The sequence below is a fragment of the Humulus lupulus genome, chromosome 7, assembly GCF_963169125.1.
Source record: "Humulus lupulus chromosome 7, drHumLupu1.1, whole genome shotgun sequence".
Lineage (NCBI taxonomy): Eukaryota > Viridiplantae > Streptophyta > Magnoliopsida > Rosales > Cannabaceae > Humulus > Humulus lupulus.
In genome coordinates this window covers 94,845,054-94,870,490 of record NC_084799.1, presented here as the reverse complement: position 1 = coordinate 94,870,490, position 25,437 = coordinate 94,845,054, and the positions used below count along the sequence as shown (strand labels likewise).

At 36.2% G+C, this 25,437-nt stretch overlaps 2 protein-coding genes and 1 non-coding gene across 3 annotated transcripts; all 3 read right to left on the bottom strand.

Moving 5' to 3' along the window:
• Window positions 1–5,017: 5,017 nt before the first annotated feature.
• LOC133791985 (uncharacterized) lies at window positions 5,018–5,761 on the bottom strand. The gene has a single exon (XM_062229895.1). The coding sequence runs from the start codon at window positions 5,759–5,761 to the stop codon at window positions 5,018–5,020; it is 744 nt and encodes a 247-aa protein (XP_062085879.1).
• Window positions 5,762–5,800: 39 nt separating this feature from the next.
• Window positions 5,801–6,916, bottom strand: LOC133791984 (uncharacterized). Its single transcript, XM_062229894.1, has one exon. The coding sequence runs from the start codon at window positions 6,914–6,916 to the stop codon at window positions 5,801–5,803; it is 1,116 nt and encodes a 371-aa protein (XP_062085878.1).
• Window positions 6,917–9,831: 2,915 nt separating this feature from the next.
• LOC133792814 (small nucleolar RNA R71) lies at window positions 9,832–9,938 on the bottom strand. The gene has a single exon (XR_009874287.1). It is a non-coding gene; the product is annotated as a small nucleolar RNA R71 (small nucleolar RNA).
• Window positions 9,939–25,437: the final 15,499 nt, after the last annotated feature.

Genomic DNA, 25,437 nt, shown 5'->3' with positions numbered 1-25,437 from the left:
CTCATTGAGGAGGGTCATTAGGAACCCGAAGGCCCTGATAATGTGTTGATGAGGGCATTGGGCACCCCCGAGCCACAAGGGCATGTTCGGGCTAAAGGTCATGGTGTGTCCCCTGCATTGTTTTGGGATACTCCAAAACCTACCAACACGAAAGAGAAATCGAAAGTTTCTAGTTCAAATAGCACTATGAGAAATGAGTTTAAGGAAAGACTTCGTCAACAAGAAGAAAAACATCATCAACAAGAAGCACGTCTAGAAGAACATTTTCATAAACAAGAGGAAATGTTGAGATCTTTCATGGCCCAACAGAGTGGTTCAGGATCCAATATTGGAGACCCACCATTTGTCCCCGACCCACAGACACCATCTTACTATGTTCCCGACCCACCGGCACTTTCTTACTATGTGCCCGACCCACCAGTGCCATCTTGCTATGTGCTCGACCCACCAGCGCCATCTTGCTATTAGCCTGACCCACCAGCACCATTTATGCCCAAGGTAATTTTAATTTGATAGTTGAAAATTACTATGTACGTACACACACACACACACGCGCATATATACATAATGATACTTATTATAATGTGCAGGTATCTAGTTTCTAGTTAGCCATTGGTTCGTTGTCCAATATTGTTCCATCGGGCAAACTCATTGACAGATAGTCAAGAAAAAAACTACCAAGTGATGATTACTGACGGTATTAAGCCGGCGACGTCTCTTCCTTTTGCATATCCTCATCAAAATATGTACATAGTCATTTAGGCTATTGGGCATCCTATATCGTGGCCTAAGGAATTGGTCATCGTATTTGATGATATACACGAACAGGTGATGTATCATGCTTATATAATTATATTTGTTATTATATATTTCAATTTGTTTGTAAATTTTTTAATTATTAATATGATTTTACAGACTTGTTCTAGAACTAATAACATATCAGAACGACCAATTTCTCCTTCAACACAACAACCACGAGAAAGGATAAAACATTTGAGTGATCCTCTAGCACAAGACACTAGTCCTTTGGAACTGATATACAATATTATATCTCATTGGGATGACAACGACTGTGTCAATCTAGGCATAGATGAGGATGTATTCGGTTGGGATATGTTAAGTCTTTACGTATGAAAAGAGGACATACTTCAATTTATTCAAATGGAAAAGATCGGAGAAGGAGTTTTCTTTTGCCACATGAGTTATTTCACAAGTTTTTTAATTAACCTTTCTTATTTGATTTATTTTAACAAAAAATTTCCCTAATTATATTTTTTACTTTTTTTCCAAATAGGTTGTTATACAATGTTTTGGTAGAACAAGGGCGCCAAAATAGGTTTAAATTTGTCAATCCTAATGTTGTAGCCACTAAAGGAAGTTCATTTGAAGAGTATGTTCAAGGTCTATTCAATTAAGATCAAATGAGCAACTTCTGCTTGTCCCTTGGAACCATGGGTAAGTTCAAAAATTTGTTATTGTCAGATACTTTTTTTTTTGGTGAATAAGAATCAATGTATTGCTTTCAAAACTCAATTACATCAAACTAATTCTTACAAATTCCACATACCCCTGATTCCCCTGATCTAAACGCTCCCCTGTATGGCACTACATATATACCCAAACCAATCTCTATCTACATTCTTTGCCTTCCTTGGCATTACATGAAAGATTTGAAATTTAACCTCATTTTGTATTCTCTGTACAATATGATTAATATGCCAGACTTTGTGAGTCCAAAGAGCATCATTCCTTACCAACCAAATGTGGTAAACAAGAGTTGCCAGTACAATAATAATGATTTGCTTCCTCACCTTGCTTATTTGTTTTGCTTTATCTATCAAAAGAAGTAATCTTCCAATATTCTTTGCCCCAGTTCTCCAACTTAGCCAAGCTTTCAGTCAAGCAAGGCATCTTCGGCTGTAGGGGCAAGCAAAAAAATAAGTGCTTTTCATCCTCATCTTGATCTCCACACAGTAGGCAAGATCGATCAATAGATGGATCATATTTACTAATTTGAACTTGGGTGCAAAGTTTCTCCTTCATTTCCAACCAAAAAATGAATCTATGCTTGGGAATATTGAGTCTTCCCCAAACATCTTTATTCCATTGCACTCGATTAGTAATAAGATAAAGAAAGGCATACCATTGTTTGATACAATATCCTTCGGTGAGAAAAGTGCTCAAATCAATCTTAGCTTTTATGATGTCCTTGACTGCTACTACCTTTTTCGAATACCAGCTGCAATTAAAGGGGCTGAATAATTCCACCAATTCCCATCAGACAAGTAGAAACTATGTATCCACCGAACCCAGAGATTATCCTTTTTAGCAGCAATCACCCAAACATATTTCCCCATAGCTGATGTGTTCCAATCAATCACATTGCAAAATCCTAAGCCTCCAGCTAATTTAGGAAGACAAATATTCTCCCACGCTACTTGACCAGGACCCGAGTGTAACGCCCTACTTCCTTAGAGCCGTTACTAAGTGAGTTTTTAAGACAAAACAGTGTGCAATGAACTCGCTAACCGAGGTTTTGAAACAAAAGTATGACTAATTAAAAGTTAAGGCTGTAATCTTTGAAAATGCGTCGTTTCATTAAAACTTCTATTATTAAACATTTGGGATCCCAAAATAAGGTTTGAAAACTAATTACATTTTTGAAATAAGGTTACAGTTAAGAAATCATAAAATCATAGATTATTACAGCCATTTTCGAATAAACCCCCAACCAAAGCAGTCGAGCAGGCCGAACATGTACGCGTCGCTTCACGCTCTCCGTACTCATGGTTGGTTGACTCAGTCATTGCCCTTACCTGCAACACAGAGCACCCGTGAGCCGAAGCCCAGCAAGAAAACTCATGCAGAACATAACATATGCAATTTATACAGTTTATCATAACAGATAATCCACACATAAACAAGTCAACCATTAGACTAAGCAAACACGGCCATGCCGTCCCCGAAGCCTTACTGAAGCCTGGGGTCTCGGTCTTCACCGCAGGATCTCACACGTATCCTGTGGGTCCCGGGCCCTGCCCTGACCATAGCATCCCATGTGCTAGGTGTTACTTCCGGCGCCGCTGCCGTTCTCGGCCTTGCCGCCCTCGGCCATAGCCGTTCAATTCACTATAATCATATATAGCATAAATCAAACAACATTCAAACAAATATCAATTCATTTAAATATGCATCCTAACATGTAATGCAATATAGGGCCATGCCCGGCAATCATTTCATCATGCAACATGCAATATAGGGCCATGCCCCGCAATCACACTATGGGCCCATGCCCTATCCTACGGGTGTTATAGTTTTCTTACCTTAATTCCAAATGCTTTAAATAGAAAAAATGACGGCCCCCGAGCACGATCCACTTCCCGAGCTCTAGCTTAACACCTCAGTTGTAGAATCATTTCCCAAAGGATCCCATGACCTATCTTCAAAGTTTCAAACCTCAAACTCCACCTTGACTTTACCCTGATTTGTTCTCGATTAACTCTTGAGCTAAACCTCCAAATCCCACCATCAATTTTTTGAAATTCAAGCTTGATTTCTCCTAAGATTTCTGTGGATTTCATGAAAGAAAGAGGAAAGAAAGAAGAAGAGGAGAGGGTGGAGGCTGGGTCGGTTTCTCTAAGTCTCCAAATGGTTTATTTGTTTTGTTTTTATAACTTAAGCTGGTTACCTCAAGGTTCGGGGTACCAAAATATCCCCGAGGAAAAAATGGTAAAATCCCCCAGTATTCCCGCCTAGGCATCCTAACCTCAAATATATCTCCAATTATTTATTTTCATAACCCAATATCAAATCCTTGACTTGCCCAAAGTCAATTATAATGCCCCGTTGTGACTTTTCTCCGCTATCCAGCTCTAGGATCGCCTCGTGCCGAAAGTTACTAATCACGGATATACCCACATACCACTGTGGTCTCAACAATCATCACATATTAATACAGTTATGCCCAACATGGCCAAAATTACAATTATGCCCTTCTAACACAATCCGGGCCTACATGCATACTAATATACATAGTCATGCATCTCAAATAATCAAATAGTCACATAACACGCTTTAAATTATAACCATGCATTTAACTCATAAAATCACACATAAATCCCAACATGCCATCCTGTCACACTAATCAAGGCCCTTAAGCCTTATTAGTGAATTCGAGTCGTTACACCGAGGCTTCAGCCATTCCTTTCCAAAGAAAAGCTCTACAAATTGCTTCCACCTTCCTCAACAAAAGTTTAGGAAAAATCATGATTTGAGCCCAATAAGAATGAATTGAGATCAAAATTGAGTTTATAAGTGTTACTCGCCCCATATAAGAAAGATTGCTCAAACTCCACATACGAATTCTCTGAACCATTTTATCAATGATGTTTCCACAATCTTCAGAACTGAGTCTTTTTGAGAAAATCGGAATACCCAAGTATCTGAATGGTAAAGAACTTCTCGTGAATCCCAAAACAGCCAGCACTCTTCTCACTTCCTCTTCTACCATGCCACTACAGTAGATATTCCATGCCTAGCACAAACAGCAACGGTGACATCAGATCACCTTGTCTCAAATCCCTCTTGGAAACAAAAAATCCATGCATTGCTCTATTAATTATCAAAGAAAACTTCGATGTTCTAATGCACGTCATGATGAGGTGAACAACATTTTGGGGGAAATTAAATGCAATTAACATTTCTTCAATAAAATCCCATTCCACCATGTTATACGCTTTCCTCAAATCAATCTTTATCATACAACTCGGTTTACTACTTTTCCTTCCATAATGACACACCAAATCTTGACAAACCATGATGTCGTGAGCTATATATCTTCCATGAACGAAAGCCCCTGGTTCTCAGCTATTAAATCAGGTAGAATCTTCCTCAATCTTTAACAAATTAACTTCACGGCTTCCTAATATAACACATTACAGCAAGCTATAGGTCTGAAATCGCTCACATTATCTGCGCATTTAGATTTTGGGATAAGTGTGATAGTCGTAGCATTTAATTATTTTAAGAGATTTCCAGTTCTTAAGAATGAGAGAACGACATCACAAACTTCTGAGCCAACAAGGTCCCAGTTATCCTGAAAAAAGAAGCTTCCATATCCATCAGGCCCTAACGCCTTCATCCCGAGAATAGCATAGAAAGCCCCTTTAACCTCTTGCTGAGTAAAATCAGCTTGAAGAATTCGAATATGATTAGTTGAAAGCAACAGTCCCATCTCCACTATAGCTTTAATAACTATCAGCCTATTAGTCATAGTAGTACCCAAAAGCTCCTGATAATAATCCAAAAAATCAGCCTTGACATCTTTTGAATTATCTACCCAAATCACTCTCCCATTCTTAATTGAATTTATTCTGTTATGAGCCCGTCTTGCCTTCAATGATGCATGAAAAAATGCAGTGTTTTCATCCCCAAGGTGAATCCAGTTTGACTTAGCTTTTTGAGCTAAAAACATACTACAAGCTTTTCTTAATTGAATATATTTTCCACGAGCCTCCTTTTCCTTATCTATGAGAATACCATTCAGAGGATCATGTTGCAATGCATCCTGACATGCAAGCAGGATCTGTTTTGCATGTACTTCTGCTACTTGGATATCATTGAACCCTTCCTTGTTAATATCCAAGAGCACTCTCTTTAATCTCTTCAGGTTCTTGACTACTTTATACATAGGAGTACTGTAGATAGCCTCTTCCCAACTAGCTTTTACATGCGCATCAAAATTATTTTCATCCCTCCACATTCTATAGTACCGAAAAGGTTTATGCCCTTTGCAGGTATCCTAGTAAAATGATACAAGGATCGGGCTATGATCAAATGCACCTTCTGGGAGAAAAACAACCTCAGAATTCAAGAATGCATATGTCCATTTCAGGTTCACCACAGCTCTATCAATTTTGGAACATACTTTATCTTTCGCCTGCTGCTTGTTGTTCCAAGTATAAAAACACCTTGAGTACTTAGGGTCGTCCATCTGGCAATGCAACAAACAATCTCTCAAACTTTCATATGGTTTCTTATTAGCCTTCTTCCCTACCCTTTCATTAGAGTGAAGAATCTCATTAAAGTCCCCCAAAATCATCCAAGCCTCATCAATGTTACTGGCCAATCTAGTAAGCTCTTGCCATAACATTTCCCTTCCAACTTCATCATTGAAACCATAGACAAATGTAATATAAAACCTTTCATTCAGATGTGGAGATTGAGCCATACAATGAATTAATTGGCTGGTACAAACCCTGATATCTATAATATACATACAAGGATTCCAAGCCACCATTATTCTTCCTTTATCTACCCAAGGATTATTATTCATAAAGCACCAACCAGAATATATTCTATTGTAAATAACTCCTATATTTTTATTCTTCACCTTTGTTTCTAAGAGACTAACTAAACCAATCTTCTTGGAGTTGATCAATTTCTTGATCTCAGCATGCTTTTGATGGTTATTAATCCCTCTTACATTCCAACATAGAATTCTATCCATTAGAGATAGAGGGATCTCCCCCTCATCAATATTCTGCCTCTGTTCCTGATCCATGTCGAACCTGGAATCCAGCATCCCAAAAGAATTATTCACCTCTGAGATATTTCTCACTGATGCTTGCACTTTTTTCCCTTTAACAACTTTTTGAAAACCATCTGCTGCCACCACTTGCTTCTTCCCCTTTGCCCACATACCGTCTACTGATGTCTTTGGCACCCAAGTCTGTTGTGCTGGACCAGTGATTGACCTCTTCTTCTTGCATATAGATGCCTTATGACCCATACCCTTACAATGCTCACAAAGAATAGGCAACCATTCATAATTCACAGTAATCTCAATATCTTGATCCAATTCATTGATGAATGAAATTACATGAGGAAATGCTTGTGTAATCGATACCTCAACCATTATCCTTGGAAAGTGTAGTCTCTCCCTTCTTTTTGTAATATTATCCACTTGAATCGGCTTACCCAGCTGACCCAAAATCTTAAATAATGCCTTACTCCCCGGTACTTGATATATAGACCCCCAATTTGAACCCAGATAGGAACTGTCTTGACATCCTCCTTTGTAAAATCATCTCTAGGGTTCCACCGTTTCATGATTAGAGGCTTCTTATCAAAGAAGATGTAACCACCGTTTAGGACCTTATCTTTATCCTCCATATTCTGAAACCTAACAATGAACACACCATGAGACAGAGTACCAACTTTATCAACTCCATTATGCTTCCAAATCCTTCTCACAAAACCTTCGAGCACATGTAAAGGTGGGTTAGAACCTAGGACATAACAAACAATGGTCGATTGCCAGTAATTGATTTCCTCTTCAATGTCTTCCAGCTCGATTTTAACTCCAACTATCCTCTCCATATGTTCCTTATCCTACAATTTATCCCCTGTGTTTGAGCTCACAAAGCTACTATCCAGATTTTTGACTAATTTCCCAGACCAAAGGATGGGAGGAGATGTCAACTTAGCCATAGCAATGTCCTGCGTAGTGCTATTAGAAGCCACCAACCAGTTCGACAAATCCTACTTGATCTCACTCTGTCGCTTCAGAGATGCCTCGGTCGATCTAGGCGAGAGTACTACCCCTAATTGCTTAGATGGCTCATCTTCATCATACGCAATTTCCAGCTCCTTAACTCCCAAAATCTCAGCCATGGATCTAGTTTTAACACCCCAATCTGAAGAAGTCGGTCCCCGTTTCTTTTTCTTGCCTGATACCCTATCTTTCCCTTGCATCTTTGCCCCCTTCGCCATGGCACCGGGAATTCTCACCGAGAGAGAAAAGAAGAGAAAAAAGCTGACTATTGATAAACGATTTTTAGGCTCGTTTAGGGTTTAGTTTTTATGAAGGTTTTCATTAGTTTAGGGCTATTTTATTGCAGAATTACACTCGTTTGTTCATGTTTCAGGTTTTTCATGCTAAGATGGTGAAAAGAGTGGAATGAAGTGAAAGTGGAAGAAAATTGAGTTATTTTGGAGAAAATTGCGTCTTTCGGGAGCAATATATTCGAGTAATGATTCTGTAAATAGCACTACAGCGCTAGAAAAAGGAAAATTTGAAGTGTTGAATCTGTAAGTAGCACTACAGCGCTACAAAACGAGCGCTACAGCGCTATCAAGAACTGAAGAGTAGCACTACAACGCTAGTGAGACAAATTTTGAGGCATTTTGGCACTATCAATAGCGCTACAGCGCCCAAAACCTAGCGCGCTATCAACGCGGTGTTTAGATTTTTAGCCACTTTTTGAAGGACAAAACGGTGTTTTCACTTGGGAGCCTTGGAAAACTATTTAAAGGACATTATTCTGCGAATTGGAAAAGCAATTTTAGTTTTATAAACCCTAGATTTCGAAAAGGCTGTTGTAATTAGATTTTTCTCTTCATCTGAATTCTTTAGGTTATTTTCTATGAATAATTATTTGAAGTTTATTTTCATTATGTTAGCAATGAAGTAAATCTTTTATCTAGGGATTAATGTAGTCACTTGAATTTCAATTTAATTTTATTATGATGTTCTATTGATACTTCTTCTCTATTCTAATCTATATGATCTTTGTTTAATGTTGGTAAATACTTGATCACTATTTACTTGATTTAATGGTTTTTATTCAAAATTCGAAATATGAGAATTGAATATGCTATCATTATATAGACATAGGTTGCATATTGGATGAAAGTACCTGTATGACTTGTGTAGTAATTAGGTTTCCATGCTTAATGCCTTCTATATGTTTAAGTTTATCACAGAGATGTAGAAAACCTTCATATAGGTTGAGATCTTATATCTTGAAAAAGAATAGGAATTGATTATGTTAACCTGCTATTAGAATAGGAAGAACATATTTAGAATTGATTAGTAAAATTAATAGAATGAAAAGTTGATGAAATTAATTCCTAGGCTTTTTATTATTGATTTTTAATTAGTTGATTCATTGTTTTGCTTACAGTTATTTAAATTATGTTCATAGTTTAGAGTATTCATTTTAATTTTAATTATTCATTTAAATTTAAATTAACCAAATAGAATTTGAAAATCAATTATTGGTAATTGGTCAACAGTCCTTGTGGGAACGATACTTTATTTACTATCTATATTACTTGAATCGATTGCGTGCACTTGCGTATCAAATTTTCACGATCAAGTTTTTGGTGTCGTTGATGGGGACTAATAATCAATATCAAATATAATTGTTTTTTAATCTACTTTGGTTTTCATTTAACATTTTCTAAATCAAGTTGCTTTTAAAATTTCTCAATTTCAGGTGACTTATTTTTATGCGACGCAAAGGGTCGAAAATACTAGTACCTGTTGATCCTGAGATTGAGAAGACCTGCAAAAGAGAAAGAAAACAGAAAAGACTTGAAAAGATGGCCTAGAATGTCAATAATGTCCCCAATAACAATCTGAATCAGGGTAATGTGGGGAACGCTGCAGCTGAGGCAGACTTACCCCTAAGGGACTATGTACTCCCTACTGTTACAGGGGTACATTCTAGTATTCGTCCACCTATTGTGGAGGCAAACAATTTTGAGATCAAGCCCTCTAAAATTCAAATGGTTCAGAATTGTGTTCAGTTTGGGGGGCTACCTAATGAGGATCTGAACCTCCATATTACCAACTTTTTGGAATTATGTGATACTTTCAAAATGAATGGAGTTAGTAATGACGCAATCCATTTGAGGCTATTTCCGTTTTCATTGAGAGACAGGGCTAAAAGTTGGTTGATTTCACTGCAAGCCAATTCCATTCTGACATGGGAAGATCTTGCTCAAAAACTTCTCGCTAAGTGCTTTCCTCCTGCTAAATCAGCACGAATTAGAGGTGAAATAAATAATTTCTGTCAATTCGAGGGGGAATCATTATATGACGCTTGGGAGAGGTTTAAAGAGCTGCTGCGAAATTGTCCACATCATGGTATAGTGAAATGGATGTTGGTGCATACTTTCTATAATGGACTGAGGGGAAATACAAGAACTATCATAGATGCAGCAGCAGGTGGAGCATTTATGAGCAAAAGCGCTAATGAAGCTTACGAGCTTTTAGAGGAAATGGCCATGAATAATTATAATTGGACATATAAGCGAGAAAATAAGAAGGTGGCAGGAGTTCTAGAAGTTGATCCAATTACTATGCTCACTGCTCAAATTGCTTCATTAACAAAACAAATGCAACAACAAAACAACATTTCAAGTAAGCGATGCAACTACAACCTGCTCCTATCAGTTGTGATACATGTGGAGGCCCTCATCATTTTCAGCAATGTCCATCGACGAGTTCTTATTTATTTTATGATATCCCACTTGAACAAGTTCAAGCCATTGGAAATTTCCCAATGCCACCTAATAATAACCCATACCCTAACAAATATACTCCAGTATACAAGAACCATCCTAATTTAGCATGGAGTAATAATCAAGGGCACCAACCACAATACCATCCAAATCCACCTCAATATCCTCAACATAAACCATCTTATGGGCTAAACCCAATACCCTTTTATGATACTCAAAGGCCACAAATGTCGCAACAATAACAACCACCGCCTCACATGACTAAACCAGAGGTATCCCCTAATGCATTGAGCCAATTTATGACAGATTCCAGATCTTCCATTCAGAGCTTAGAAACACAAGTTGGCCAACTTGCAAAGCTAATGGCAGATCGTAATCAAGGGGCTTTACCTAGCTCGACAATGGTGAATCCAAAAGAGCAATGTCAAGCGGTTACTTTGAGGAGTGGGACTAAATATGAGGGGCCTACAGTAGAAAACAAGGGTACTAAGATTGAAGATCAACATGTACCTATTCCAGCATAAGAGGAGGTTACTGAAGACCTTCCAAAGAAAGAAATGCCAAAATACACCGAGTCGACACCCAAGATTCCTATCTTTAGCAGTTCCGAAAGGCAAATCTTGACAAGCAATTCTCCAAATTTCTTGAAGTAATTAAGAAACTTCACATTAATATTCCCTTTGCGGAAGCTCTTGAACAAATGCCTAGTTATGTGAAGTTTATGAAGGAGTTTTTGTCTAAAAAAAGAAAAATTGAGGATAATGAAACTGTAGCTTTGACAGAAGAGTGTAGTGCCATAATCCAAAAGAAACTTCCTCAAAAGTTTAGAGATCCGAGCAGTTTTACTATACCTTGCACCATAGGGAATTTTCATTGTGAGAGGGCTTTATGTGATCTAGGTGCAAGCATTAATCTAATGCCATTGTCTGTATTTCGAAGACTCGGTTTGGGGGAAGCTAGGCCTGTAACGTCCTGCATTTTCGGGTACCTTTAAACGACTCGGGTCGGGATTTCTCCCCCGGGTTAAGAATATTATTTTAAATAATATTATATTTTGTTTGTAATTATTCCATGAGTTATTGCTAGCCAAAATATGAATTTTGTGATTTTAAAAGTCAAGATAAGACTTTCGGTCCTGGACCGACACAAAAACCCTGATCGGATAAAAATCTCAGAAAATAAAATGAAAAATCATGGCAATTATATTTTGGGCATAAAATACATTCATAAAAGTTAAAGTTTGGTCAAAAATAATAAACCTAAAAGAAAATGGAAATTTTAGGGCATTTTGTGTTAAATGCCTAATTATACCGAAATGGGGAATTTTATTCCATGAATGGACCTTAGGTTAAATTTTATTATGTGATTAATTAAATTAAATGTGAGAGACATTTAATTTAATTAATTAATGTTAAGTTTGGTGATTAAAACTTAATAAGAGTGAAAAAAGGTGTCAAAAGCCAATTTGGACTTTTCTTCTTATGAAACCTTTATTAACCTTTATTAAAAAAAAAAAAAATTAAAGATCACATATATGGCAAAGGGTGGCTGGCCATGTGGTCTTTTAGAGTTGTGTGAACCCAATTTGATAAAATTCAAATCCTATTTAATTAAGAAGTCAAGTGGGCAAGTGGGTAGAAAAGCACTCAAGTGTTTTGTGATATTTTGAAGAGTATTGTGAGCTATTCTAACCCCCAAAACCGACCCCCACACTCTCTCAATCACTCTCATCTGATTTTTGAAGACCCTCTCAAGTTTTCTCTCAATATTCAACCTCAAGAACACCAAGGAAACTTGGAGGCTAAGTCTTGGTCTAGGGAGGGTTTTCCTTAAGGTAAAGTTTCATTAATCTAGACTTTTGTAAAGTTTTAAGCATAGAGTTTCAAATAGCTAATTAACTATATTGTTGGGGGAAGTTGGTTAGGGTTTTTGAAAGGTTTTGAAGGAGTCAAAGCTAATAGAAAGGTCCAAACCTTAAGCAAGAACACCAAAAAGGTAAAAAGTTTACTTTTGATGATTTTGTTGTAGGGTTTTTAGTGGGAAATACCATTGTGATACCCGAGCCTAGGTATCGAGATCTTAGGATAGGTTTCCCCGAGACTTAGGGTTTAGTCTCGAATATTTTGTATGACTTTCCTTAATAGGTTTAAAACCAAATAAGGATTATAAATCCTTACAAATGACTTTTATTAAAATGACCAAACTGCCCAAAATAATAATAATGAATTATTAGTGCCATAATTAATCCGAGTATACTATATGGATAACTACAATATTGGCTAAGCGTAACTGGACTGAACGTTGGAGGGTGAAAACCTGCTGAGCGCTAAGGACTCCAAGTAAGTCAACTTATATTGTATGGCTGCAACATGAAATGATTATTGTCTTGTATGTTAGTATAGGGATACATGCATATATATAGGCTGTCATAGAAAGTTGCTTAGAGACGTTAGTCTAGTGAGTGCTGATTTAGAAAATATGAACGGTAGAAGTCCGTCATATCCTAGACGGTTGATCCCCGTCACACTGCTTGATTTTATTTATGTCCGGTTCATTACCGCGACGAGTGGCCATGAGATGAGGATAAGCTGGTTAAACCTAGGGGCGCCAAGATAAATGGGACCTAGGGGCCCTCATGCTTACTTAATCATTGGACGGTTAGAATCCGAGCAAGTGCTCTGATAAGTTATTCCCGGATAGCAGCCGTGAATATTGGCCATTCAGTGAGAGTGCCTAGAGATACTAGGGGTTGCCAAGATTGAGTGAGGCTGAACACCCTAGGGGCAACTGCTCACCAGCACCACTGATTAACATAGAAGTCTCCGTAAAACCGTGTAAATTGGATTACACTCTTGAATATGTAGCGATGCCCTAAGTAACACGATAGTTACCCTTGATGAGAATATTTATTGGCTAGATCTTAGTGTGGAGACTCGGTTCTCTTTTACAGATTAGCAATTATGTTGGAGGGCGCGTTACGCATGAATTGTTGGAAATTGTCGAGCGTTGGTCTCGAATTATGTTGTGATATAATATATCTGCTTGCTCTGGGAATTTCTGAGTGCAGGGATATAATTGTTGATAAGATATAGTTGTGATATAATATATCTGCTTGCTCTGGGATTTTCTGAGTGCAGGGATATAATTGTTGATAAGATATAGTTGTGATATAATATATCTGCTTGTTCTGGGATTTTTCTGAGTGCAGGATTTCATCTAGTTATGAATCAATTTATCCTTGGTTATCAGGCATGACCATAAGTTTTCCAGGGCGCTTTAGCGTTCTTGAAATTGATTGTGTAGGGTCCGGATGGGTCCGGATCCCTATTTCTCTATCTGCTTTGTTTGGAAGTTGATCTTACTAAGCGTTTTCGCTTACCTAGTTGTTTCATGTTGTAGGTAAGAGCAAAGGCAAGGCAGAGCAGTGAGCGCTGGAGTCTTCCTTGCAAATGTACATGTGGACCGACCTTTTGGGAAGCCTTTTTATTTTTGGAAATGTTGTGTAATTTTCCTAAACTAGGCTCACTCTAATCTTTATAAAACATGTTTGTAACTAAATGTTAAGTATGGCCATACGACTTTTTAAAAAGTTTTTTTTTCTATGGATTTTTGAGACATTTTGTTAAATGAAAACATTTATATTTCCGCATTATTGAGTCTTGAAAATCCGGGTCGTTACAAGGCCCACTACGGTTACTCTACAATTGGCTGACCGTTCATTGACACACCCCCGTGGTATTATTGAAGATGTTCTTGTCAAAGTAGACAAATTCATTTTTCCCGCAGATTTTATTATTCTTGATATGGAGGAAGATGAAGATATTCCAATTATTTTGGGAAGACCATTTTTAACCACTGGTCAAGCTTTGATAGATGTTCAAAAAGGAGAGTTAAGGCTGAGGGTGCAAGGTGATGAGGTTGTATTTAATGTGTTTAAGGCTTTGAAGTGTCCTAGAGCAAGTGATAGTTGCTTTAGTGTTAATGTAATTGAATAACAATTGTCAAAGAGACAACTTGTTGAAGGTCCGCTTGAGATGAGCCTTATTGCATAAGGTAGGGAAGGCTGTGATGACACTAAGGTTCTTGAATATGTAAAATGGCTAAACTCCATTGGACCTATTTATAAAAAGAAATATGAGGAACTTGAACAAGGACCCGAGAGACCACTACCATCTATAAAGAAACCACCTATCCTTGAATTGAAAACTTTACCGGATCATCTTAAATATGTTTATTTGGGTAAGAATGATACTCTCCCTGTTATTATTTCTGCTTCAATATCTACTATTGAAGAGGAAAAATTATTAAGAGTACTTCGAGCTCATAAATTGGCCATTGGCTGGACTTTAGCTGATATAAAAGGAATTATCCCATCTACTGTTATGCATCTTATTCTCATGGAGGAGGACAGTAAGGCTAGTATTGATGCTCAAAAGAGGTTGAATCCAGCTATGAAGGAGATGGTTCGAAAAGAAATTTTGAAGTGGTTAGATGCTGGTGTTATTTATCCAATCTCAGATAGTTCGTGGGTAAGCCCAGTACAAGTGGTTCCGAAAAAAGGAGGAATGACAGTAGTAAAAAATGAGAATAATGAGTTAATTCCAACTCGTACAGTGATGGGTTAGAGAATTTGTATTGACTACAAAAAGCTAAACAAGGAAACAAGGAAAGACCATTTCCCACTGCCTTTTGTGGATCAAATGCTTGATAGACTGCCGGGCCATCAATTTGATTATTTTTTAGATGAGTATTCTGGTTATCACCAAATACCTATGGCTCCCGAAGATTAAGAGAAAACAACTTTTACTTGTCCTTATGGTACGTTTGCTTTTCGTAGAATGCCATTTGGATTATGCAATGCTCCTGCTACGTTTCAGAGATGCATGATGTCATTATTTTCGGATATGGTAGAGAAGAGCATTGAAATATTTATGAATGATTTCTCGGTCTTTGGTTCTTCATTTGATTTATGTTTACATAATTTAGAGAAGGTGTTAATGAGATGCGAAGAATCTAATTTGGTCCGGAATTGGGAAAAATGTCACTTTATGGTAAGTGAAGGAATTGTTTTGGGCCATAAAATTTCAAGCAAAGGAATTTAAGTAGATCATGCTAAGGTTTCAACTATTGAGAACTTGCCTCTGCCGATTTCAGTTAAGGTTGTTCGGAGTTTTCTTGGCCATGCTGGATTTTATAGGAGATTTATTAAAGATTTCTCCAAGATTTTTAAACCCCTGTCTGCTTTATTAATGAATGGAGTACATTTTAATTTTGATGTTGATTGTCAAAGAGCTTTCAATACATTGAAAGAGAAATTGATCATTGCACTGATTGTGGTACCACCAAATTGGGAACTTCCCTTTGAATTGATGTTCGATGCAAGTGATTATGTAATTGGAGCAGTTCTGGGGCAGCGAGTTGACAAGGTTTTTCGAACAATTTATTATGCTAGTAGGACCTTGAATGATGCTCAATTAAACTATGAAACTACTGAGAAGGAACTACTTGCAATTGTTTTTGCATTTGATAAATTCAGGCCATACTTAATTGGTAATAAGGTTATTGTCTACACAGACCATTCTGCTATTAAGTACCTTATGAACAAGAAGGATGCAAAACCTCGTTTAATTCGATGGGTCCTTTTATTGCGAGAGTTTGACATGGAAATTCATGATAAAAAGGGGACATAATTTAGTTGCAGACCATCTATCTAGATTGGAATTAGAAGAAGATCCCAATAAGAAAAATGTACAAATTGATGATAACTTTCCTGGTGAACAGTTATTTTTTATTGTTGAAGAATAAAACCTACTGTGGTTCACGGATTATGTTAATTATTTGGTAGCAAAGGTTGTGTCTCCTGACATGTCAAGGCAGCAACTTAAAAAGTTCTATTCGAAAGTTAAGCATTATTATTGGGATGAGCCCATTCTTTTTCGTCATTGTGCTGACCAAGTAATTAGAAGATGCGTCCCAGAAAAAGAAATGTTGTCCATCCTTACTCATTGTCATACTTTGCATTGTGGTGGTCATTTCGGAGGAACAAGAATAGGCAAAAGTTTTGCAATGTGGGTTTTATTGGCCTACATTATTTAAAGATGCTAATGTCTTTGTCAAGAGTTGTGATCATTGTCAAAGAATCGGTAATATATCAAGAAGAGATCAAATGCCAATGACTGGTATTCTGGAAGTTGAGTTGTTTGACGTGTGGGGAATAGACTTTATGGGACCTTTTCCATCATCTTACAATAATAAGTACATTCTGCTTGCAGTGGATTATGTTTCTAAATGGGTAAAAGTTGCAGCAACTCCTAATTGTGATGGTAAAGAGGTACTTAAATTCCTTCACAAAAATATTTTTACCCGATTTGGTACTCCAATAGCAATTATTAGTGATAGAGAAAGTCATTTTTGCAACAAGTCCTTTACTGCTCTTTGTGCTCGTTACGGAGTTCATCATCGAAAGGCGTTATTCTACCATCAACTTGCAAATGGTCAAGCTGAAGTGTCAAATCGGGAGATTAAAAGCATCTTGGAAAGGACTGTAAATACATCAAGGAAGGATTGGTATAAAAAGCTTGATGATTCACCTAGGTCTTATCGCACAGCATTCAAGACTCCAATCGGTATGTCACCATATCGATTGGTGTTTGGTAAGGCATGTCATTTACCGGAGGAACTTGAGCACAAAGCTTACTGGGCTGTGAAAAAGTTAAACATTGACCTCTTTATGGCGGGACAAAATAGGCTTATGGAGTTGAACGAGCTCGATGAATTCCAAAATGAAGCTTATGAGAATGCGAGGATTTATAAAGATAAGTTGATGGCCTTTCATGATAAGCGGATACTTCAGAAGGATTTTCAACCAGGAGACAAAGTATTGTTATTCAATTCTAGACTTAAGCTCTTTCCCGGTAAAATGAAGTCAAGATGGCCAGAACCATATACAATAGTTGCTTCATTTCCATATGGAGCAGTGCAAATTCATAGTGAGAAGACAGGACATTTTACTGTGAATGGTCAGAGATTGAAGCATTATTTGGAGGGCCCGGTGGAAAAATGCAAGTCTGTGGTGATTATGGAACCACTCTAAATCGAATGAAAACAAGAGTCTGGCTAAAAGACGTTAAAGACAGCGCTCTTAGGAGGCATTCCTATGTTTATTTTTATTTTAACTTTATATTATTTGTTTTATTTTGTTTCGAACAATGTATTTATAGGTTTTTGTTTTAGTTGTTTTTAGTTTTAATTAGGAAATTTTTTTATGTAATGTATAAACCATGAAAAAACACAACGGTTCTACGAGAAAAGACTTAAAAAAAATCTTATTGTTGAAAGTGTAGCGCTAAAACGCCATTAAGGTAGCGCTACAGCGCTATTTCCAAGGGTTTGAACATTTTTGCACGGCTGTGTAGCGCTACAGCGCCGTTAAGGTAGCACTACAGCGCTATTTCCAAGGCCAAAAGGATGCTAGAATCGCCAATTAGCGCCACAGCTCTGATCCAGTGGTGCTACAGCGCTATTTCAAGACCCGAATTTGCCCAGGATTGCTAGGTAGCGATACGACGATATATATGTAGCGCTACAGTGCCCTTAGTTTATTTTTTTTTAAAAAAACCTTCATTTCGAATTTCTTCTTCTCCCAAACCCTCATTTCTTCTCCCATTCTGTCTTTTCCTTCTTCCAACACCCCAAACCACCGTATATCCTCAATTACAGCCTCTTCCCAGAAAATCCCATCATATTTTCCAACTTTCTTCTTCATCTTCTCTCTTATCTCAGCCATTTTGCCAATTGCTCCAATTCTTTCCCCTAAAATCAATTTCAAATTCAAATTTTCTGAACCCTAAAAATCAAAGTTTCAAATTTCTTGAAGGAGGTGAAAATTTTTCAAGGGGCTTTGATCAGTCAAGCACGTGGAAGGACAGTTCAAGGGCTAGTAAGTTTTTTCACTCATTTTTCTTCAAGATTCTTGCTACATTTTGGGGTTTGGGTTAGCATGTTGCTTCTCCTTGGATAGAAATTAATTTTTGCTGTTGTAATTTGTGGTATTTGGGTATTTTGTTCTGTGACATTGGATTTATAGGGTGATTTTGAAGAAGGGAAGTCTATCATTTAAGGGGAGGTGTTGTCGAAATTTTCCTGGGTTTTGTGTTGTTGAGAGAATAGATATTATGGCTCCTAAGAGTAAGGATGGGAAGTCTTAGGATAAGGGTAAAGGCAAAGCTTCTACATCTCAACAAAGAGAGGATACACCCGAGTAGGAGTTTGATGAAACACGGTTTATCGATTTTTCAACTCAGGAGCAGTATGAAAAGTTTGTGAGAAAAATGTTGATTCCTGAACGAGAAGTAGAATTTCAATCGGAACCCTTTGATCAACAAATTTTTGAGTTGGTTCGAACTAATCTAGCAGCTCGGAAGTGGGACAATTTTGTTACAAAACTGGCTCAGGCGAACATATCTATGGTTTATGAGCTCTATGCAAATCTAAGGGCTAAAAATAATGATAAAGTATTTGTTGGAGGCAAGCGGGTGCCTTTCACAGCAGAGTCGATTAATAAGGTATTTAATGTGCCACATATAAAAGAGCAAGAGGAGGAATATACCATATTTTTTAAGGGATACATAGATTATGCTGCTGTGGCAGAAAAGTTATGTTTTGAAGGTGCTTCATGGAACTTATCTAGTTCTTTACCCAAGAGTATTGCTTCCTGTCAGTTGAATATTGAAGCCAAATTTTGGGCTTTCTTTGTTTGTGATTGGTTTATGACAGTGAGTCATGTGCTGACATGACTAAGGATCGAGTACTTTTGATGTATGCGCTGATGACAGGAATGACTATTAACGTGGGCTCGTGGATAAAATAGAATATTGAGTATATTGAAAAAGGCCATACCACTGGAGGTTTGGGCCATGGGTCTGTAATCACTATGTTATGCTACAAAGCTGGAGTTCTTGAGTTCATCACAGATATATATTAGCCATTGCAGCAACCTTTGTCGATTACTTTAATGAAGGATTATCCTGCACCTGCTCTTTATGTGCCACATACAAGGAAGAAGAGTAAACGTCGAGTTGAAACTGAGGTGGAAGAAGATGCTAATCCAGTGTTGCTGGGGGGTAGTAGTGACCCTAGCACGTAGAACGTTAGTGATAAGTTGGATTATCTTATTCAACAAAATCAATACATGGTTCAGCAACATCAAATGATCAATCAATATATGGGACAGCGGTACGAATACGAGGTGAACCATGTGGCTCGCTTAAATAACTCGGTGAGTCGATGGTCTTTAAATGAGGCAGATCATAATTATTTTGCTCCACCACCACCGTATCCATCGTATTCTCCATTTTTCACTCCACAGCCTCCACCTTCTCAACCTTTTGATGGATCTTCGTCCCAACTGCAACAACCGCCATACTGACGTGGCAGTTCAGGTAAGTCTATTTTCTCATTCTTTATGCACTTTAAACATTGGGGACAAATTTAGATTTTAAGTTTGGGGGAGAAACTTATTCTTAGTGTTATTTAATGCATTTTTCCGTTTATTTTTTTTAGTTAGTTGTATTGAGTCATGGTTTAGAGTATAAATTAAGTTGATAATAATTGCCATTTTAATATGATTGACTGTTATGTTGTATAATCCAAAGAAAAAGTTGATATGCTTCTGAAACAATCTGTGTGCTTGGTTAGATTACTTTGTTTTTTCACTGTGATCTATTGACCTTAGAGATCTATTGCTCATAAATTGCAAATATTATAATTGAGTTATTTTATGCATGTCGAATTTGGATTGTGGATTGAACAAGCTTGAAATAAATTCTAGAACATGTTTGCTTACTACTTGAGATGAAATTTGAAACAATGCACATTTAGGAAAATGATATAGGCAATATTTTTGGATTGGTTGTGCCTTTCAAGCTAACCCTATTAAATTTTATCCTTAGTTAACCCTTTTGAGCCTTACAACTGTTTTTTTTTTTTTTACACTTTCTTTTGAGCCTAGTTGTGAATTAGATTACCATTTACTCTTTGTGACCCATACCATGAGCATGAAAACTATTATATGAGGGGAGTGAATGTGTAATGGGATGTAGGTGTTATGTGTTATTCGGGAAATTACTTGTGATTGTGAAAAAATTAAAGAAAGAAAAGAAAAAAGAAAGTGCAAAATGATTACACTCCCAAACAATTATCTATTGAAAAATCAAAGTTTGGGGGAGTGTATTAAAATATATATATATTTCTCAAGCATTGCACAAAGAAAAAGGGGTAACAAGGGATGAGTGGTTTGAAATTGATGGGAAAGTTTGTTAGTTGGAATGCTTGTGGTATGATTAAGCCTTAAAATGTTTCTTTATCTACCTGTACCTAAGCCTTCTATTGCAACCTTTGAAAAGCCCTATTGATTCTTATTTGTGCATTTGTTTATATTAATGGAGAATAGTACGTAGTGCATGCATATGGAAATAACCGGTTATGTGGTTAGTTGGTAAGAATTTGATATGCATAAAGTGGTTCAATTATTTTATTTATGAGTTATGAGTTAATGAGCTTTGGTGTTGATAGATTGGAGTGAAAGGGTGAAGTATTTTGACTGAAAATCTAGATTAATATTTTAAATAGCATGATTGTTTTTCCTGAGAATTATATATGCATAGCAGTCTTGAGTGTTGGAATTGGTTGGTTATGTCAACTTGGTTTGTTTAGGTTTAAGTCTAGTTAGATTCTTTACTCGAGGGCAAGTAATTGTTTAGTTTGGGGGAGTTTGATAAACGAGTTTTAGGTTCGTTTAGGGTTTAGTTTTTATGAAGGTTTTCATTAGTTTATGGCTATTTTATTGCAGAATTACACTCATTTGTTCATGTTTCAGGTTTTTCATGCTAAGATGGTGAAAAGAGTGGAATGAAGTGAAAGTGGAAGAAAATGGAGTTATTTTGGAGAAAATCGCGTCTTTCAGGAGCAATATGTTCGAGTAATGATTCTGTAAATAGTGCTATAACGCTAACAAAGTAGCGCTACAGCGCTAGAAAAGGGAAAATTTGAAGTGTTGAATTTATAAGTAGCGCTACAACGCTATCAAGAACTGAAGAGTAGCGCTACAGCGATGCACTACTGGCGCTACAATGCCAGTGAGATAAATTTTGAGGCATTTTGGCACTGTCAATAGCGCTATTGTGCCTAAAACCTAGCGCTACAGCGCTATCGACGCGGTTTTCAGATCTTTAGCCACTTTTTGAAGGACAAAATGGTCTTTTCACTTGGGAGCCTTGGAAAACTATTTAAAGGACATTATTCTGCGAATTGGAAAAATAATTTTAGTTTTATAAACCCTAGATTTAGAAAAGGCTGCTGTAATTAGATTTTTCTCTTCATCTGAATTCTTTAGGTTATTTTCTATGAATAATTATTTGAAGTTTATTTTCATTATGTTAGCTATGAACTAAATCTTTTGTCTAGGAATAGGAAGAAGAGATTTAGAATTAATTAGTAAAATTAATATAATTAAAAGTTGATGAAATTAATTCCTAGGCTTTTTATTATTGATTTTTAATTAGTTGATTCATTGTTTTGCTTACAATTATTTAAATTATGTTCATAGTTTAGAGTATTCAATTTAATTTTAATTGTTCATCTAAATTTTAATTCACCAAATAGAATTTGAAAATCAATTATTGGTAATTGGTCAACAGTCCTTGTGGGAACGAGACTGTATTTACTATCTATATTACTTGAATCGATTGTGTGCACTTGCGTATCAAATTTTCATGATCAACTATATATCTGTATTATTGTCAAATACTTAGTCCTTATAACATTTGCATTGGACTTATATCTAGTATTATTTTTCTTGTGCAGTGAGCATTGAATGTTGATTATATTGGCCCTATATGCATATTACGTTTGTTTTTGTGATCCAGTGAACTCAAAACTAAAAAAACCGTGAAGAAGTTGTGCCAGGAATAGCCAATGCTTTCAACCTTTTTCTGACCAGTCTACGAAAACCTCCTGAGAATCCAAATAATATAAAAATTGTGCAACCAAAAGTAAGTAACTAAAACTTTAATGATTTTAAAAATCTATACTTGAATTTTACTAATATTCTTTATATTAATTGCTTGACCTTTTATTTAAATATTAGTGTCCACGCCAACCAGACAATGTGGCATGTGGATATTATGTGATGAGGATGTTGAAGTATTACAATTAAATTTCACGACCTGGACATTACTTGAATAAAGACGTATGTATATAAATTTATAAAAAGTTAACAATTTATTTATTATTAAAGTATATATAATTAAATACTAATAATTAACTGTAGAGTCCAAGAACTTTACTTAGCTAGTTAGATAGTAGTAGTAGTAGTAGTAGTAGTAGTAGTAGCGAGTAGTAGTTATAGTGTGTTTATTACTGTGGATTTTGGTTCAAGCCGGGACTTAGTTGGACACTCGTAGCAACACTTGTAAATTTTATAAGTTTAACCTATAGTTTAAGAATATTAATTATAACATAAGGTTTGATTAATATAGCTTATTATGAAGATGATATTTATTATACTATAAGGTTTAGATAGACCCAATAAGATAATGACACTTGTCATGTGCATGTTATTGAGAAATTAAGTATTTTTGAGGAATAGTTTATTAAGAGTAATATTTGAAAGTCCCAGAGTCTGCCAGCAGCTTTGAAATCATTATAGGAGTCAGTCAAAGTTGTTTACTCAATTCAAATTAGGTTGAAAAAGTGCAATTATGTGTATAATATTTCAGCGTATGCTGATATATCTCAGCTCTAGAGGGTGATATATCGCCACTCAGGGAATACAAAAAACATGTAACTTCGCACGAACACTTCGATGAGCCTTGGGAACATAAGCCTAGGCGATATATCGGCTCTAAGGCATTATTTTTGAACAATTTTGAAACTGATCTCATTTTATTCCATAACCTCTTAATAAGCCTCAAAATCTTTTGACCGAGTCTTAAGCCTCTGCTGAACGATTATTCAAATGTTTTTCAATTAAAAAGTCATTATTTTTATTCAAGCTAAAAGAAGATCTTTTCATTCTTGAACTCTATAAATAGGACCTACTACCCAGCCATTTCTTTCATTCTTCAAGTTGAGTTCAGAGCCTTCAAGCTGCTAGGTTTACTTTAGAGTGTTAAACACTTGGGTTGGGGTTATAAGCTTTATCATTTTAAGCTTATTAAACACTTGGGAAGTAAGATTAATAGTGTGTATTTCGATATCGAGGTGTAGTTCAGTTATAGAGCATTCAAAGGTATTCCTATTTCTAGTTCATTTATGTATGTTTCATTAGTTTTTATAGTTTTTCTCTACTCAAATCCTAACTCGTTGTTTTCAATTCTTGGTTAGGCATCTATGTTCTTTGAACTTGAGGTTTCCTGTCGGTAAGTATCTTCTCGGTGGTTTTAGTTCATTTTTTTTCATCTCCTTCTTTTAGAAATACTCACCTTCTCATTAATGGTTTTTAGGAGTGTTCCAAAATCCCGTCCTTGTTCTCACATCCCGGTATTTGGTAAGGAAAATAGGATAGTTATTATATGCTTATATGATTATTTTAATAATATTTTTTTTTTATGTTATGATATATGTATGTTTTGGGGCTTATAGTTGCTAAAATAGCAAACCCCGACACTTTTATGCTTTTGGGGCTTATATTTGCTTAGCTAGCAAACCTCATTGTAGTTTGAGGCTTATAGTTGCTTAGTTAGCAAATCCCAATGTTTACCATGTACATGGGTTATAATTATGATATATGTTTATAGTATATGTTATATGTTTATAGTTTATGTTTATGTTTATGTTTCATGCTTCTAGTAGAATTTTCCTTGCTAGGCATTAGGCTCATTCCTTTATTTTATATATGCAGGAAAATAGTTATGGCGGCGGTAAGATTCTTGGCAGCTTGGGATTGTGTATTGAGGGAGAATGGATTCGGTGGACTGCGAGAACGATTCAGGACGAAGTTGTTTTTAGTCATTTCAATTATATTTTCTATGTATTTTCCGCACCTGATCTGGTAACGAATTTATTTACAATTTAAGTTATGTTTTATTTTATTTTCAAACAATGGGATCCCATATCCTAACCGAATTTTTATGTATTTAGAATAGTGTCTATGTATAAGTAGTTTTAATGGTCCAAGGTCTAGAATTAGTTGGGTCATTACATTAACTAATATATCTTACTTTGTATTTTTTGTAGCTAAACACTACGCCATATACACCAGCACAGATTAATGAAATGCGACAACATTGGGCGAACCATATTCTACCGATAGTTCAAAGTCATCGTCCCAAATATTAGGTTTTTGTTGTTGTTTACTTTTTCTTTCTTACTATTTGTCTAGCTAGCTAGTGTAATATTTGTTAATTGTGTATGTTTAACAACAAATATTACCTTTTGTATATTTAGCTAGCTAAAGCATATTTGTTTACCCAAAAACGGACTACCTGATGACGTGGCAGGATTGGTCTACACGTGGGAGGCACGTGGCTATTTTAAGTATGTGTATCATGCTCGGCCATCGACCAAAAGATTGTTGGTTTATCAAGCATCACACTTATGTGCGACCAGCTTGGTCGTATATAATCATTTATTTCCTTCAGATGTGCAATCTTGTAATTATGCATTAATTGTAATTTCTTTATTTATCTAGATATGCAAGTCTTAATTGTAATTAAGTCCCATTGGCCCATGTAACCTTCTTGAGCCTATAAATACGAATCAAAGGGCTCAATGGAGGGACTTTTGGAATGGGAGAATTCTGAGAGAAAAATATAGTGTTATTATTCACCAAAATTGTAATCCTCCTAAGGCTTGTGAAACTCGTGAACCCTAGTTCATTGATCACAGTGTTGGAATTCTACATCAATAAGAACACTAAGTGGACGTAGGTCATTACCATCTGATTAGGGCCGAAGCACTATAAATTTTTTGTGTCATTTACCTTTTCGTCTTGATTTCTTCTTATTTTCATCTCATTTTATATCGTTTATCTGACTCCGTGTCGTTGACCAATTCGAGGGTCAACAATATTATATACACATTTTGATTTTATTAATGAAAATTCACAATTTAAATTTACATATAATT

Coding starts and splice junctions, on each gene's coding strand:
- LOC133791985 (XM_062229895.1), bottom strand. CDS start 5,761: ATGTGGAGGGATGAAAATAATTTTGATGCGCATGTAAAAGCTAGTTGG.
- LOC133791984 (XM_062229894.1), bottom strand. CDS start 6,916: ATGGTTGAGGTATCGATTACACAAGCATTTCCTCATGTAATTTCATTC.